Source organism: Gossypium hirsutum, chromosome D05 (assembly GCF_007990345.1).
Source record: "Gossypium hirsutum isolate 1008001.06 chromosome D05, Gossypium_hirsutum_v2.1, whole genome shotgun sequence".
NCBI classification, from domain to species: Eukaryota; Viridiplantae; Streptophyta; class Magnoliopsida; order Malvales; family Malvaceae; genus Gossypium; species Gossypium hirsutum.
In genome coordinates this window covers 11,993,243-12,011,588 of record NC_053441.1, presented here as the reverse complement: position 1 = coordinate 12,011,588, position 18,346 = coordinate 11,993,243, and the positions used below count along the sequence as shown (strand labels likewise).

Here is an 18,346-nt window from a genome sequence, read left to right as displayed (position 1 = left end):
ATAAATCACAAATTAACAGTCAAAATAATATAATCATGGTTATTTAGCAACATAAAAGAACCGTATGGGATTAAATTTTAAAGTTTAAGATTCTCATAAAATATTATTTTAACCTGATTCCTTATAATAATTTTTTTTTATTTTGATCCTAATATTTTTAAATATTTTATTAAATTAATTTAGTAGGATATATAAAAATATTTTACTAAAAAATTGGAAATATTTATCAAATTTATGTTTCTTTAAAAAAAATTGATTGGTCCATCTCATTCGTATGAAATATACTTTAAAAAGAGCAAAAGTTACTAAATCGAATTTTCATTCGGCCGACCAATGTTTTCAGATAAATATATAAAAAAAATTAAAAAGGCCCAACTTGGTCCAACTTCGGACGCCGCTAACAAAATATAAAATCTTCAACCCTTCTCTTCCTTCTCTGCCAATAAACTAAACCCTAACCAACTCCAAGTGTCGAGCCACCCAACTCACTATTAACAATGGCGCATCATCGTGGCTCCGACCCTGAAACCGAACCAAACACGCAACTTTACAACCCATACCAAGACTTGAACCTTCAAGTTCCCATAACCAACCTGTACAAGCTCCCAACCTCTCCGGAGTTCCTCTTTCCTGAGGAATCCCTCCACCAACGCCGCTCTTGGGGAGAAAATCTGACCTTTTACACCGGTTCCGCTTATTTAGGTGGCTCTGTATCCGGCGCAGCCGTCGGGCTCTTCTCGGTTCTCAAGAACTTCGAGCAAGGCGATACTTTGAAGCTGAAGATCAACCGGATCTTGAATAGTTCGGGTCATACGGGCCGGACATGGGGAAACCGGATCGGGGTGGTGGGCTTGATTTATGCGGGGCTGGAGAGTGGAGTCGTGGCGGTGACTGATCGTGATGATGTCTGGAGCAGCGTGGCTGCGGGTCTGGCCACCGGAGCGGTTTGTCGTGCGGCGAGAGGGGTGAGGTCCGCGGCGGTGGCGGGTGCTCTGGGTGGGTTGGCGGCGGGAGCAGTGGTCGCTGGGAAGCAAGTTTTGAAGAGATACGTGCCCATTTGAAAAAAGAGATGATTTTGCAATAAGTTGGTATGTGATTAGATTGAAATTTTTATGGTGGTTGTAGGTTAAATTTGAGGGGAAAATTTTGCTAATAGCATTAGGATTTAGAGAAATCTAGTTTTATTTAATATGTGAAATTGATGTGCTGGAATTTTCTTTTCGATGTTAATGGATCTTATATTCAACTACGGTCTGAACTTGGTTTATTGCAACTTCATCTAAGGCATGTAATGGTGCACTGTTTTATGATCATTGTGATGTTGTTTGGTAGCATGTTTTCCTATAGGTAATGGTCTAAAGTGATATGGTCCCATGCGGTTGCCTATTGGCTTTCCTTTCTGCTAAGGTCAGGTATCAAGGTCTTAGATTTGACTAGGGTTTTGAAGCCTGGTAATTATAAAAAGCTGAATAGGAATAGTTATACATGTGTATCACTTGCATATATATTATATGCTTCAACACTCTAAACCTCTTTTTGGTTGGTTAACTGGAAATTTTGTTATTGCTTTGGTTTTTCTGCAGAGGCTAGCGGGTTATTTAAAGGATGGAAAGGAGAAGTGATTGTATATTCACCATAAGAGTTATGTTCCGTTGTTGTATCTGACTCCGTGGGGTTTTGTTCTTTTCTTTAAGGATTGGGGTCTTTAGTGACACCCCCCAAAAAATTCAAGGATAAGGTGCTAGGTTTTATTTTCTATTTTCTTGTTATTTGCCTTCATATAGATATAACACAGAAGTTTCTCTCATTGCATCTTTGATATTCTTTTTACAAGTTGGATCTTCTCTATTAAAGGGAGGGTTTGAGAGGCTTGTAAAACATTATAAATCCCGCAAATATGGACGGGATGGAGAAATAGAAATTTGAACTTTTATTCCCCTTCTTAGTAATAACAGTTCTCGAGCATTTGTACAAACAATTCCCAACCCAAACTGAGCAAAACTGACCCATTTGGGAGTCTTTGATCACACAAAGTGAAGCTAGAAGATTACACAAAACTCATACCAGCATGTTTCAAAAAAGATGGGGAAAGCCGAGTCTGCAGATCAAAGCAACGAATATGAATACCATCACTACCAACAAAGACGAGGACCTAAATATCGAGCTTGACCTAGAACTCAAAACATGAAAACACAGCACAGTTCTCATTTCTATATGGCTTTAAACTAGATGTACTAAATTGACACCCTCGAAATCAAAACTTCAACGGGAAATTTTGTCAACCCTATGAGCAGGGGTTGCTAATTCAGAATACTAAAGAATATTTGATGCAAAACCATTATATTCAGTGAACAATTCTGACCAGTAAAACACTAGAAATGTGATGGGTTAGCAGTAGCATCCCCTTAAATCATTCCAAATATTCCGTATGGAAAGGGTTATTACACTCTGCAAAAGGAAAATTCCAGCCCGCAGTTTAGTTCCTCAATTCTTGATCCCCCTTATTCCCCAAAAAAATTTAAATTGGTTTACAGTGAAAGCACTACTCCCGAAGAAAATTGCCCAGGAATACATGTATTGGATTCAAGCCATCATGAAAATTGATCACAGCAAAAAAGTCAGTTTAATTTAAAGAAACAAACACCATTGATTTAGAGCAACATTGACTCTGGATTCTCAATGTACCCTTTGAAAGCTTTCAGCCATTCAGCACCAATCGCACCTAAAAGAACAAGTGGAATTACTTGGATTGTACAAGTTAGATTAATGATATACTATTAGAATTCTAAACAAAAACTACATACCATCAATAACTCGATGATCGCAGCTTAGAGTTACAGACATGAACGAGGCAAACTTGAATTGGTCAGGGCCCGAGCCAGGGATAACCCTCTTCTCAGCTGCATACATAGAGTCCATCGATTACGAAGAAGCAGAAATGGATATGGCATGATGTAGGGCAAATTCAGGACAAATCTTACCAGACCCAACAGCTAAAATCCCAGACTGTGGAGGATTAATGATGGCACAGAATTGCTTAATACCGAAGGGCCCTCCCAAGTTAGACACTGTAAATGTGCCTCCCTGCAAAGGAAACCCAGCATGAATATGGTTCATATGATGATCGATCATAACATCAATTATTGTTTATCAACATAAACACAATTTCTAACCTCGTAATCTTCTGGTTTTAAGCTGTTCTCTTTGGCTTTTTGTGCCAAATTCTTGACCTCCTCAGCAATTGAGGACAAACCTTTCTTATCAGCATCCTGCAACATGTACAACAAATTATCACTTAAAAATAGAGAATTACACCAAGAATTGAACAGTATGAAGTTCAAACAACTGCTCACCCTGATAACAGGGACGTAAAGTCCATTGTCTGTCTGCACAGCTACATTAATATTCACATTGTTATACCTGGGGTTGGAAGCAAACGGAAGCATGTCATGATGATAATTGATATGCAGTATGCACTCAGGACTTAATCAGTTTGCAAGTAATTTATACTCACTGGCGAATATAGTCATCTGTCCATGAACTATTGCACTGAGGAACCTTTCGGAGAGCCAATGCAGCAGCCTGTAATTGATAAAAAACTTCTACCTTCTAAGTATATTAAATAAATAATGTTCAATTTTTGCGGTATTCTAAAGACAGTTCAATAAATAAATAAGGGAGAATCTGCACTAATTTCTTATTTGCAGAAAATACTATATCAGTATATTAGCATCTACATAATAAAAGCCATTTCAGAACATATGTGGAGTAAATATTCCAAGAAAGAATTACATTATTTCAGGGAAAGGATTTAAATCTACATGAAGGAAAAAGCAAGTAAATATGATGAGGCAAGAAGTTAACATAATATTGCTTTAACTATGTACTCTGAAGCTTAGGGCCTGTTTAGTAGTGCTTAAAAAAAGCACTTTTGGAAGAAAAGCTGTGCTAAACAAGCAGCTTTTGGCTGAAATTTTTGGTTTTTCAAAAGTGCTTAAGGAGAAGCTAAAATTTTTAGCTTTTTCTCTCCCAAAAGCACTTTTGGTGCTTAATTACTTTTTTACCCCTCCAATAACATAGTACTTTCCCTTTTTTTTTTCTTGGTGCTTAACTACAAATGTGTTAAAATCATTAATTAAAAATAAAATAAAAAATATTTTTTAAAATACTAATTACAAATATTTAATGGTTATATTTAAATATTAAAAATATAGTTTATATATTCTAATTAAATTATATAAATAATTATATTGATTGCTTAAAAATATTTAAAATTTATATTTCATATATTAAAATATTAACAAGTTATAATAATTTTTTATATTCTTACTAAAATATAATAATATTAACTAATTTAAATATCATTTAAATACATATTTGTTACTTGATAATAACATGTCTAAAATAAACATTTTATTTCTCAAAAGCACATTTTGACAGCAATGCTAAACACTCAAATTTTTCAAAAGCACTTCTCAAAAGCATTTTTCAAATGCACTTTTTGACACCAAACTTTTCAAAAGCACTTCTCAAAAGTATTTTTCCACTGCACTTTTCAAAAGTATTGCTAAACTAGCCCTTAATCATGAACTGCCATGTTAGATCCACAGTTCCCATTATATCGACCACAAGCCATTATCCAAAAGCCTCTTGGACCATAACAAAAGTATCAAAGCAGGTCAACTTGAACATCTCAAAGCTAAGTAAACGCACAGAAGTTGTCTACCTTAATTACAAGATCATTGACAGATATACGCTTCCCACCTGAAGCTTCCTGTAATGAGTTGAGTTGGCTCCGCAAACTGAAGGTAACAAAACAGTTTATAACTATCAAATTCATCAATTTCTTTTTGAGAATATCAAAGCACTATTACTTACTCCATAAGTTTGTCAACACATGTATCCACTGTTAAATAATAATGTGGTATAGTCTGTTTTGAGAATAATAAGCGTGATGCTGTGACCTGTCAAAATTTATAGTAGAAATTACTGACAAAGCACATTGATACATAATGGGCATGGGGAGACAACAGAAGAAGCTGGAGAGAAGATAGAGATATAAATTTCTATACATTCTTATGCAAAGAGTAAAGAAATCTAGAAGGTAGCTAGAATTTGAGATTTCACTAGTTACAATAGAATGCGTATTCTTTCAGAACTAGATGAAATGTGAAGTTCCATTCAAAGGGGACCATCTTCTATGAAGTGGATCCATAATAAAATCCATGTACCGTAAACATTTTACAGCCTTGAACTCTCGTGAAACTTATATAAATAATGCCAACCAGTAACAGACCTTTCTTATCTGAGAATGAGGGATATCCACATAATCTAAAGCTGCAAGTTTTGCATCCTTTGTCTTAGGAGTTGGTGCTGAAACTTCCTTCCCGCGTGAAGCTACATGACAAGGAAAACTCTCCAGTAAGCAGAAAATGAGACAATAGTACATCAAAAAGAATACTATTAAAGAATCTCCGGAAAGCCAAAAGGGTAGGGTGGGGGGTGGGAGACAAGACATTTTTTACTGTATAATATAGCATTACTTATCAGGGTCACAAATTGCAACAGAATGAATCACTCAGTGTAGAAATTTAAATATGATACCCAAATAATCTTCAATATCAGCCTTTACAATGTGTCCATCAGGACCTGTTCCTTTGATACTTGAGAGAGGTACCTACATTTGCATCCAAAAGGAATGGAAAAATGTTAAAAAGATATTGCATAGAAACAATTAGAACTTAAGGTAGCATCTTGACACAGAAAATTAAAATTGAAGTCACAGAACTTATACAACTAACCTTGTGTTCTTCAGCCAATTTTCGTGCAAGAGGACTTGCAAAAATGCGATCTTCTGAAGGAGAGGAAGTAGGCTTGGGAGTCTTAGGCTCTGGTGAACTAGCTGGCTGTTCAACAGGCTCCTGCTTTGGCGGGGGAGGAGCTGCTGAGTCTTTTGCAGCAGGAGCACCAGAATCTGATGCTGGAGGACTGTAGTCCTTGAACTTTGCAATATCCCCCTCCTCTTCAACAGTGATGGCAATTATCTACATAAGACCACAAGAGAAAACACAAAAACATCAACAACATAAATATTGATGAATTGTATTTTACTCGGGAAAAAAAAGGCAATAGACAGAAAATAAAGAGGTGCAAAGCAAAGTTGCAACTTCTCTATTTAGTCAAATTCATTCCCCAATCCACAAAGGTGAGAACTGAAAAAAGATAAATAAATGCATAATATTTCTCGAAATCAATACCTCACCAACTTTGATCTCTTTTGACCCATCCCCCTTTATAATCTTAGCAAGATAACCTTCTTCCATGCATTCCATCTCCACTGTTGCTTTATCCTTCACACAGTAAATAAAGTTATAAATAAAATCGTAATTTCTGATACAAACAAAGAAGATGAAGGATAGAGCCAACAAACAGGAGAATGCCTTACAGTTTCAACTTCACACAACACTTCACCAGGAGACACCTTATCACCCTCTTTCTTCAACCACCTAGCAATGTTTCCCTGCATTTAGAAATTCACATACTTAGATGAATAGCACAGATATATTTACAACATGTTTGGAAGATCCAGCATGGTTCAGACCTCAGTCATTGTGGGTGAGAGTGAAGGCATTCCAATTTCTTGGCAAGGAGGAAGGCCTGAAAGCAACTTAAGAATGTTAGCATTATTTAGTAGGTGACGCAATAAACAAATTGAACAGTTAACAAACAAGTAACACCCCATGGCTATCATTAATGCAGCAAAGTTCAACTTGAGACCTGTCAATCATCATTCCAACTACCACGTGCTCAACCATAAATATACTAACCTCTACATTGGCAAAAAAACCTCTGGGAACTTGAATACATGCTAAATAAATCCAGCACTACCTAAGTGCTAGCACTAGCAAGGAAAAAAAAAGGTATAGCACTGCCTTGTAAAAGAGAGACAGATAATGAACTGCAATCATGATGATATCTCTTAATACAACATATTATTACCCATAAAGTAAATTCCTATTATCTGAGCTCTCCTGTCAGAAAGGGTAATTTTCACAAGAGATAACAATAATAAATCTCACAGCAAATTACGGTTTCAACATAAAAGTTTCTAGGGAAAGCACATCAATATGGTCATACTTTTGAATTCAGCATAAGGTGCGCAGTTGCATCAGTTAAACACACGTTACTGTGTAAAACCTTTTACCATTTGACAAATAATGGATTCCTAAGAGAACGGTGTAAAATAATTAAAATAATAATCCATACCTGCATCAGATGCAAATCCTCTCCTAGAAAGTGCCTGTGAACTGAAAACGGATACAGGGATTAGGTTCCTCAAATGGAAAACATTACCAGGAAATAGTAAAATCACCAACAAGGTAACAGAAAATGCGGAAAAAATTACCATAAAAGTCCTCTGCTGTATACCACACCACCCATTGTAATTCCTGATCTCATTACTGTCCTAGAAAGAGTCTTCTTAGATAAACAATATGATACCTGCGAATAAGATATTAAACAGACACTGTTGACTAACTGAGTCTTAACTTCAACTAAGAAGGTAATGCAGAATGAGAGTCTGCAGAAGAAAAAAAGGATAAAAAAGCAACAAAATGACTGCAAATTTATTGCTCCGCTAAAGGGAGAAATAGATAGATAAACTTACAGGGTGACTACCAACAAACTTAGATACAGTCTCTCTTTCTGCAGGTGCATAGCCAAGAGGACGGATCTTTGCAACATCTGAACAGTAACCAACTTTTCTTAACATAACATAAACAAAAATATATCCACACTGCTATGCTTTTATCACTAAGTGTAATCACAAAAACATAACGAAGAGTAGCATGCCAGACAGCTCTTAATAAAGACGGGTAGCAAAAAGAATACGAGCAAACCATGTACTTGTATTATATTATTCTGTAAACCGGATAGCCAGTACCCGGTAGGCTTGGGAGGCACTTTTTTTGCATGTTGACCAAGTAGACTAAACAAAATTCTAAAACGGTTCCTATGCTTTTAGATATCAGAAAACTAAGTATGACAAAACAAAGCAATCTTTCTAATGCGGCATTTTATTCTTATATGTACCTTCTCTTTTACAAACAGATGATTGTGCTCCATTGGAAAACCAACGAACTAGAACAGCGTGATCGTACCGCAATAATTTGGGAACATTCCTCAACTGAAATATCAGAAATTCAAAAGTTTATATTAAAAAAAAAAAGAAGATAAATTATAAGCTAAACAGAGACCGAAAATTCCAACTACGATCAATTCAAGGATAGTAAAAAGGAATCGTCAATTAAGTTAATAGAGACATTTATGAACTAAAATAAATAGCGAAAAATATTCAAATCCAGAAAGGGATTCGAATCAAAAACTGATGCAGTGTTTAAAAAGAAAAATCCAATAAAGGGATCCAGACATGAGAAAACTCGAGAGTTACCCTTTTAGAATGATTGATGATATGAGATGCATAAGCCATGATTCTCTAAGCTCCCAATCAAACACTTCAGAAAAAAAAATGGAATAAATATGAGAAGGTTAGGGTTTACACCGTTCGGGCATAAGATCAAACACAGTAGATCTCACTTGTTTTTATTAAGAGAACCCTTTTTTTAGGGAATTAAAAATATAATAACAGTAAATGAAAAAAGATCGCTTCCCTTTTGTGTTTTCTTTTGTGCGTATAAAATTAAACGGTATAAAAAAAAAGAGAGAGTAAGAATAAACCGTTGATAGAGTGGAGTGGGAAAATTAAACGGTAATGATCAGTGGATCTAAGCTGAGTTCGATGAGTTGTATGTACCATAGAGAATGATGGTTTACATTGAAAGATAAGCGGCACAATTAGTGTTTGGGCTTGACCGTTAGGCGGGCGCCCACTTTCGTGGATTTGACCAACAATTTTTGTTTCTCTTAATATTTTAGTTCGACTAACATACAAATACAACGTACTCAATATTTTAGTTATTTATAGCAGTAGAATATTGTGACCCTATTCAATATGGTAACAATTTTATAGCATTATTACATTATATTTTGGATTACATTCTCATCTTTTTGTAAGATAAATTATTATAAATTACATTTAAGAGTAAAATATTTCATCCATTAAAATTTGAGTGCTTTTCTATAATAAAAGTTGACTATTGAATGTATATAATAACAAATTTAATTATTTACTTTAGACGTTTAGGATGAGTTTAATTCATCACTTTTATTTTTTAGAAAACATCACTTTTATTTTTTAGAAAATGTTTTCCTAATCTTTTAGTGTATGGTTGAGAAAAATATATTGAATCCAATGTAAAATAACTTATTGGTCAATCGTAAAAAATATTTTTTTTTCAGTAAAATGATTTACCCTTTAAATTTCCATAAATCATTTTACATATTTTCTCGTTTTCTCACTTTATCATTCTTTCTCAACAACACCATCAGTCTCGTTTTCTCACTTTATCATTCTTTCTCAACAACACCATCGGTGTTGTTTTCTCTCAATCCATAATCTCTCTATTCTCTCACCCTTAATCTTCTCCAATTCCCTTTCTTTTATTCTAAGTATTGTTTCAATCGTCATTGCCTTCAATTTGATATAATTACTGTTGATTGACGTAAACAAAAATAAAAATTAGGGTTTCAAACTTATTTTGATTGGTTTGGAATTTGAATTTGTAACTTCTTAATAGTTTTTTGAATTTGGGTTTTTGGTGGGAGAGAAACCTTTTTGGGAAGTTCAATAAATTTTAATTTTTTTTCTTATTTGCACGGAATCGAGATATATTATTGTCTTTAATAGTAGAAATCAAGTGGCATTTAAACATTTGTACAATTTCAATTTAGCTCCCAAAAGAATAGCCATTGGAAGCAATTTTTTAGCTGTAATTTTATGCAATTTTGTATTTGAATGGTAAGCAACATGTTGAACAATGAGATTATATATGTTGGTTTTTAGTTTGATTCATGCTCAAAAGTGTGATTCTTGAGATTATTTTCAATTTTTCAGAGTTTGAGTGTGAGAGATTGTGTAAGCTTGGGTTTAAATTTGATGTGTTCATGTATCCATAAATATGCAGGGTGCTTATTGGAGGAGAGGGTGTACATATTTATGTTTTGAAAGTAAGAATGATAGACATAGGAACAATAGTTCCTTGTTAGGAGTACTGTTACTTTTGCATAATTTGTGAGTTTTTACTAAATGATTGTTGCAAAACCTCTATTGAAATAAATTTATTAACTTTTATCATGATTAACGAATTTATATCCAAGTATCTCATTATTTTATCACCTAGCATGAGTTAGATTTAAAAAAAAAATTCTTTTAAAGAATTGAATAAATGGTTTATATAGAAATACAATAATGTGTACCCATACTAAATGTGCTATAAATGAAAAAAAAATCTATTGAATTCAGCATTTTCATATTGCATAATCCCACGGGAAAATCGTAGATGTTAGATAACTTTTAAACTTAAAATTTTGTTGTATTTAATGCAATGTTATTTTTCTATTTAATAATTAGACTTTAGGAACTTAATTTATTCTTTTAGCATCAAGACATTCTAGAACTAAACAATTAAAGCCTCAATTGTCGAAAATTGTGGCAGCAATGAAGAACTAGAAGCCCCCAAAACTGCATCAAAATAATCTATTCCACTTCCTATTTTGAAATCTCCCAATGTAACAGCATTGCTCAAATGCATCCAACACCCAGTGCATCTCCATTTCCATCTCACAAGCAGTCCCCGTGATACATTGATTCGATATGTGAACTTATTGTGTGTTTTTATATATATTGGTCGCAATATAAATTTTTAGATATATTGTTATGCAATTTTGTATATGTTTATTTGGTATGAAAGATATTGGAAAGTTATACTATTGTGGTTTGTTTTGAATATATAATTGTGTTTAATGGTTATATAATTGATGCATTTGAGAAAATTGTTGTAACTAAAATATTTTTACTTAGTGTATTAAATTGTATTTAAACATTTAAAGTTATTATTTAATTTGAATGTAAATAAAACTATGTAACTAAATTTATGTCACTAAAAACAGTATTTGGAAAATGGATTTCGAAATTTTTACCTCAAGCACCAAGAAATATTAAAAATTTCAAAAAAAAAAGACATTTTTCAGAAATTGTTTTCATTGAATCAAACAAACCCTTAAACAAATTTAGCTATATTATTTTTATTTGGAGCAATTAAACCCTTGACCTTTCATTCTATAAAATGTGGTCATAGGGTTTAGTTTCTTTTTTACGAGCACTCAAGTTGCAATAAATAAAACCGTATAATTATCATGATATTATAAGTATCAATTAATCAAGAAAGAATAATTATAAAACTCGGATATCGAAAAGGAATATAAAAGATATCAAAAAAATGAATTAGGTAAAATTACAACCTTATTTTAAAATAACTCCAAGCCCAAGTTTCAAATTGGCTTGGTCTCATTGGTCAAGAAAGGACACACATAATTTTATATGATTATTTGTATTTTTTATAATTAAATATAATTATTTATTTGTTAATATAAAATGCGATGATCAATTTGTTTATCTAAAAAAATAAAAAGAATACAATGGTTTAGATTAACACTAAATTTGAAAAGTAGTTTAAAAATTTATTTTTGAAAAAATTAATTTAAGATTTAAATGCTTATATGTAATATGAGGTGTTACATTGACATTATTTATGAAACTTTTACCGATAAATATTTAAGTTCTGAAAACAATCCTATGACGAGCAGTGAAGCTTACATTTAAGTTTCTTATAAGCTAACTCATTATACATACTTCATTTGCATACTTTGACCATGCATGTTATGCCTTGGCTAGTGGTAGGTACATACATAGTTATTTCGATTGAAATTGACTAGTCTTTGTTTTGGCCCTTACAAGCTATATTAACAGAGAGGGGTAACATTCAGTCGACGTGTTCCAAGCTATGTTGCTTGCACATGTTCATAGGTTTACCGTATTTGTTAGTGTTATGTCCAAAAATAGCGGGCAAATAACGATGCATGAGAAGAAAATGATTCATGATTTAATTTATTTGGCAATACTTCTCTTAGTTATGAGATTAGAGATTCAATTTTCATTGTGTTTTAAAAAATTAGTTATTGTTATCGACGGAGTTATTATTATCGATGTTGAACAACAAAAAATACTATTAGGTGATGGTAGAATTTAGGAAAATTATTGATTAATCGTTTTATTTTTATTAGAATTAAGTATTGATCATTAATTATTTATCATTTTCTTTTTGATATTTTAGAAGGTTAATCATTGCTATTAATTTGCTATTAACTGTGAATAAAATAAATACTAATAACTAGTGTTAGAATTTAGGAAAATTGTTGATTAATCCTTCTATTTTTTAGTAGAATAAGTATTAACCATTAACCGTTATTTTTATCAATAATAATAACCCCCCCCAGCAGCTACGTAACAACAAAATATAGTTTCTTCTTGGTGTTTTAGGGTTTATAGAGGAGGGTGGGAGAGACACACAAAGCGAGAAGGGTTAGAATGGGAAACCAGAAACAAAAGTGGACGGCGGAGGAAGAGGAGGCGCTTCTGGCCGGAATCACCAAACACGGTCCTGGAAAGTGGAAGAACATCCTTAAAGATCCCGAATTTGCCCCTTTCCTCACTCACCGCTCCAACATTGACCTCAAGGTTCTTCCTTTTCTTTTGTTTGTTTGTCTTCAGTTTATTTTTGGATTTAAAATCGTTTTACTTTTTCCTCTAATGCCATGTTTGCTCTGTTTTGTTGTTTTGGTTACAGAGATTATTTTGTGATAGGTAGCAAAAAAAATTTTTTATGCTGTTTTAATTGAGATGATATTTTACATCAAGAAACCCTTACCGTGAGTTTGACTTTAGTTGAATGGTGACAGGTTTAAGTTAAAATCAATTCTTGAATGTTTGTACAATGCACGTGGTTTGGTTAAAGCTTAAACTACTAAACATCTTACCCTAATTCATGTTAATTGATGCTGCATATAGTAATTTAAATTCTTAACGGGAATAAGAGTTCTTGAAACTTCAACTATTCTTCTCGAATTTTTTCGTGATAAAGTCTTGAACCACTAAGCTGAGTTTTGACTTTATCTGTTTGTATTTAGATCTCGTAATTGGGCATCGAGGGAAACTAAGCTCATCTCTATTATGGCCTTTGAATTGGGCTGAGTTGCTCGTATCAGTTTTGTTCTACATGATATCAAACATTTAGGCTTGCTAAAGCTATGTAAGTATTTATGAATTTGTACTGGGTTCATTGCAGTGATAGGTGATATAAGCTTACAGAGGCCTTGGTCATTAAGAACCTAATACATATTCATAAGACTGTCGGAACTCAAAACCAAGGACAAAATATTTGTTAATTCTAGTTTTCGATTTCCATGCGATTATTGCTGGGTTTTGGTGAATTTTAAGTTCTTCATAGCCTTCCTATGTTGTGGTCAACCTATATGGTTTTCTCATGTTTGCTCTCATTTGCAGGATAAATGGCGGAATTTGAGTGTCAGTACTTCTACTCAAGGTGCCAGAGACAAATCAAGAGCACCCAAGGTAAAAGCCATTGTTGCTTCCCTTCCCAACACTCCCAATTCTTCTGCTCCAGTTGCGTCGCGTGCTCACAATGTAACTTCTGGTACTGTTGTGGGTGATTCTTCAAACAACGGTATAGACGGGAAGAATGCTCCTAGGTTTGTATTTCTATTCTTTCTGTTCTCTATTTAAAAGACATCTGTGTTGATGACTGATCTTCTCATAACTGTGGTGTGAGAAGTGGAATAAAACATCCCTAAAGCCTTTTGGATTTTATAATGAATTTTATTTGAATTTGTTTTTTTCATGGTCAATTCAAAATCTGAAAACCCCTCTATGCACGATTTTCTTTTTTACTGTGGTTAGCAGGTTTAAGTTGAATTTTACTTTTGAATGATTTCATAGTTTTTTGTGTTTTCCAAAATCGATGCTAAATTGCCTTAATGTGCAAGTTTAATGGAACTTCATATAATATGATTAGTATAGTCTCTCCCATTTATTTCTCAAGATGCAGAGTGTTCAGTTTGCTTTGTGTTAAGGTAGCTTGATAAATATGCTATGTTCCCTGCTTCAATATGCACTTGATGCTATTTCTCTTCTTTTTATTTCCATCATACCAGGTATAACACAATGATTTTTGAAGCCCTTTCAACCATTAAAGATACAAATGGATGTGATATAAGTGCAATTGTAAGCTACATTGAGGTGAGATGGGTTTTGTTTCTTCTTTTTCTTCCCCTCTTTTTAGATGTAACTCATGTATATTGTATGTTGAGGTAGTTGTAATATCTAAATATTAGCGAGCAAATTGTGCTTCAGAGTTTAGAGCAGGGTTACAACATGTTAAATTTCCTCCCAAACACTCAGTGGTACCTGAATTCTGTACACACAGGTACCTAACATTGCACTAGATGATTCGACTGCATGACCATAATGCTAACATGCTGAATGCTGATATTTATGTTGTTTTATTTTAATATAGAAGACAGGATTGAATAATCTTAGGTGTTTTCCTGGAGCTGGGATTCTGTAGCTTTCAGCTGATATCAACTTGTATTTAGAAATGTTAGAAACACTTTTCTTGCTTCTTTTTTTTTTGAAGAGGTTACAAGAACAATTATCAAGTACAAACTCAATTACAGTCAATACAGCCAAATAACTATAACTAGAATCAAGAATACAAAGCACGATCGGATTGATAACTGGAATATATCCAACCTAAACCAGAATAAATTTGGATGGGCCCACGCCTGGTGGAACTGACCAAAATAAATCTGAACTAAGATTCCCCACATGATTTACACAGGGTGAGACTCAAACTTGGGATCACAAAGTTCTTAGGGCCTCAACCTTGCCATTAAGCTAAGGCCTCATTGGCCACACTTTTCGCTTTTCGTAAATGCTTCGTTTTTTAGACCTATCATCTGGTTGTTGATCTCTGAAGGAGAGCATTGTTTTTAGAGGACCTTTAACTGAATCCTTCCCAAAAATTCTGGCGTTTCTCCGTCATATATAGTAGCTGAATCCTTAAACATCATTTTTGAAAAAGAACAGTGCTATAATTCGCTTTTACAGGCACAACAGATCCTTCTTTCCTTAAAATTGTCAAACTGGAATATTTATGTTTTATCTCGGTGTGCCTTTGTCTTCCTTTTGCAAGTATGTGTGTGTTTGGACCAGTGATCATTGTCTATTTATTAATGCATGTTTGGGAATATGGATACTAACTGATTTGGTTTACATGCTGCAGCAAAGGCATGAAGTTCCACCAAATTTTAGAAGGTTACTAAGTTCAAGGCTGAGAAGACTTGTTTCACAAGGCAAACTGGAAAAGGTAATTGTGACTCTATAATGAGTATTTCACCTTCATGATTGATAGTTTCGCCACTTTTTTCCATTTATATGGTCATTTGGAGTTTGCTAAACATGATGACAAATTCGTTTCAACAACTGGCATTTTCCTATACTAATCTAAACTTTGCAGGAAAGGGAAAATAATATAATAAGTTGTTCAGGTTTTAATTGTTTTCTGCACATTCACATCAGTTGAACTGGATAAGAATCTCTAGACTGACCTCCAGAATTGTCATCTTATCTTGTTAAAGAAGACAAATTTTGACTCCGCTGTTGAAGCTCTCCTACCTTTGATGTATTTAAAAGATGACTATTAGCAGATTGATTCTGGGGATGACTTGCTAGCAACCTCGGGTTTTGATAATTAGTTTAGATGCAAGAATTTGATGTTGTATTACATTATTGAATGATTTAATGGAAAAGGGGATTCTATGGTGGATGCTGTATGCATCTTAATGTTAAAACCATCCAATGCAGGTACAAAATTGCTACAAGATCAGAGAAGATACCTTGATGGGAACAGAAACACCTACCCCTAAACAAAAAGACGTACGCCTACGGCAGAATTCTGGTGCAATAGGTTCTGGTGAAACAGTAGAAGAAGCAGCCATCACAACAGCCTATAAAGTTGCTGAAGCTGAAAATAAATCGTTTTTAGCCGCTGAGGCCGTGAAGGAGGCAGAAAGAGTCTCCAAAATGGCTGAAGATACCGATTCAATGCTTCAGCTAGTGAAAGAAATCTATGAACAATGTATGTGAAATTGCACATTTCTACTCTTTTCTTGGGCATATGTTTTTTTTCCTTGTACCCAGGAACTTAATTATGAATTCTTTTCATGTTCTTGCAGGTTCACGAGGGGAAACTGTTATTTTGGTTTGAGTCTTTAGCTGCCTAGGATGTAAGTGATAGTTGTCTTTTTCTTTATAAATTTTGGAATCTGTGTATGTATGTGAATTGTGGATCCATTGATCTTGTTCAATGAATCAATGCATGGGCATTGAAATGCATTTATGACCATTCAAAGATCCATGATGAATCATGTAGTTAGTATATTACAAGGTATTATTGTACAATTAGCCCGTTATAATTAGAGTGGAAACCAGTTTTGACTTTTGGAAGCAACATGTAGACAAGGGGAATGTACATTTTAGAATCATAATAATGAAGAAACTCTTTTAGCCCCATCCCATGGCATTAGTGACGAAAAGCCTACATTTCTATGGATACTAGGGGATGGGATCTATGATATTTGGGCGGAATGTTGGGTATGCGTATGTGTATGGTATTGGGGTATATATATTTCAAAGTTATTTTTACTATATGTATTTATGTGGATTCTATTTAATGAGGTAACAGTATATAAATTCATAGATGATCAGTGAATTATGTGATGTAACAATTAAAAAGTTTAATTTTTTATGTACCATTGTGTTAAATACATCCATGTTTGAAAATTTTTAATGCAATTTTTTTCTAATATTCATGTTTGAATATGTATTAAATAATGGATATTTTGAAATAAAAAATAAAAACTCTGGTAATGAAACGAGGATTAAGATTAAAATTTTATAAATTATTTTATAGAATTGTTGTTTCATTGTTTTTATTGTTAAAAGATAAAAACTAAATATAAGAATGATTTTAGAATATTGGCTTTAATAGAAATGGTAAAAATACATCAGTACTTGTGTAAAAATATAATTAACTTTAAATATGTAAAATTAAATTAATAATTTTCTAATTAAATTGGTGTTTTGGTTAACTTACAACATGAATTTAATTAAGGGTTTAAATAATATAAAAGTCGATTAAAAACAATATTGTAATTTTTTTATACTTTTAATTTATGTAGGTTAAGGGCATCATGCAAAAACTTTTAAAATTTTGATTTTTTTTAAGGAGATAATTTATCATTTCCCCTAAATTTGTCCATTTGTACTTAGGTGTTCTTAATTTTTTTTTGTTTGACTTAATTGATCCTTAAATTTTATTCTGTCAATTAGGATGGTACCTCCATATTAACATCATTAGTTTGTACTAATGTGGCACTACTAACTAATTTGGTGGTGCCACATGGTATCTTGAGAGGTTGCCATGTGGTAAATATAAAATTTAAAAATAAAAAACTATATTTATATTTTTCATGTGGCATTTTAAGTTGTGGTACAATCAGATTGACTAGTAATGCCATGTCAACACAAACTAATGATGTTAGTGCGAAGGTACCAATTTGATTGATGTAATACAAATTTAGAAACTAAGTTAAAAAAAATTAAAAACTAATTAAGTACAAATGGACAATTTTAGAGACCAAATTATATATATTTTAAATGATAGAAAATGAAAAGATATGCTATATTAATTAATATTAATGATCACAATGAATCAAATAAATCTTTTGATAAAACAGTAAAGTGAAATTTTTAAAATTTATAAGGTTTGATGGTTCAAACCCTACTATTGTAAGGTTTTTTCATTTATAAAAATACGAAAAATAAAAAAAACTCTTTCTAATAATATAATTTCATTTATAAAATATCAATAGGCTGTTGAGTGCAATGATATAATTAAGAGTAAAATTAGAAAATTTTATTGAGAATCACTATATTTTTATGATGGTAAAAATGTAATTTTATTATTTTAATGATCTATATATTTATAATATTTAAGGGATTAAATTAAAATTCCATTATTTTTAAGAGAAAATGTATAATTTTATTATTATTAATTTTAAATTTTATAAATCATAAAATAATTTAAATAAAAAAATTAATTATAAGGGCTGGACCCTGCCAGCCTCAGATTTTACCATCGATTACAACAAATTACTTTTCCAAGAATGAACCCTCAACATCATTATAAAACGGATATAAAGAATAAAAAATATTTAAGATTATTCTAACTGACTTGATTAATTGGAAATA

The 18,346-nt window shown here is 32.7% G+C and overlaps 3 protein-coding genes across 3 annotated transcripts; 2 read left to right on the top strand and 1 right to left on the bottom strand.

Moving 5' to 3' along the window:
* The first annotated feature begins 309 nt into the window (after positions 1–309).
* On the top strand, positions 310–1,937 carry LOC107906084 (mitochondrial import inner membrane translocase subunit TIM23-2). Its single transcript, XM_016832944.2, has 2 exons — positions 310–1,088; positions 1,584–1,937. Exon 1 carries the CDS (start codon positions 498–500, stop codon positions 1,059–1,061), a length of 564 nt encoding a protein of 187 aa, XP_016688433.1. The 5' UTR covers positions 310–497; the 3' UTR covers positions 1,062–1,088; positions 1,584–1,937.
* A 442-nt stretch (positions 1,938–2,379) lies between these two features.
* On the bottom strand, positions 2,380–8,737 carry LOC107906083 (dihydrolipoyllysine-residue acetyltransferase component 2 of pyruvate dehydrogenase complex, mitochondrial). The gene is made up of 19 exons (XM_016832943.2): positions 8,450–8,737; positions 8,092–8,185; positions 7,667–7,743; positions 7,406–7,500; positions 7,267–7,307; positions 6,602–6,657; positions 6,446–6,520; positions 6,258–6,350; positions 5,802–6,044; positions 5,605–5,677; positions 5,297–5,397; positions 4,879–4,964; positions 4,727–4,802; positions 3,515–3,582; positions 3,354–3,420; positions 3,174–3,269; positions 2,982–3,084; positions 2,805–2,900; positions 2,380–2,722 (listed from the first exon to the last, which is right to left on the bottom strand). The coding sequence occupies exons 1-19, from the start codon at positions 8,486–8,488 to the stop codon at positions 2,652–2,654; spliced, it is 1,650 nt and encodes a 549-aa protein (XP_016688432.1). The 5' UTR covers positions 8,489–8,737; the 3' UTR covers positions 2,380–2,651.
* A 3,208-nt stretch (positions 8,738–11,945) lies between these two features.
* On the top strand, positions 11,946–16,604 carry LOC107906085 (telomere repeat-binding factor 4). The gene is made up of 6 exons (XM_016832945.2): positions 11,946–12,694; positions 13,520–13,725; positions 14,188–14,272; positions 15,318–15,401; positions 15,899–16,172; positions 16,270–16,604. Exons 1-6 carry the CDS (start codon positions 12,545–12,547, stop codon positions 16,299–16,301), a joined length of 831 nt encoding a protein of 276 aa, XP_016688434.1. The 5' UTR covers positions 11,946–12,544; the 3' UTR covers positions 16,302–16,604.
* The last annotated feature ends 1,742 nt before the right edge of the window (positions 16,605–18,346 follow it).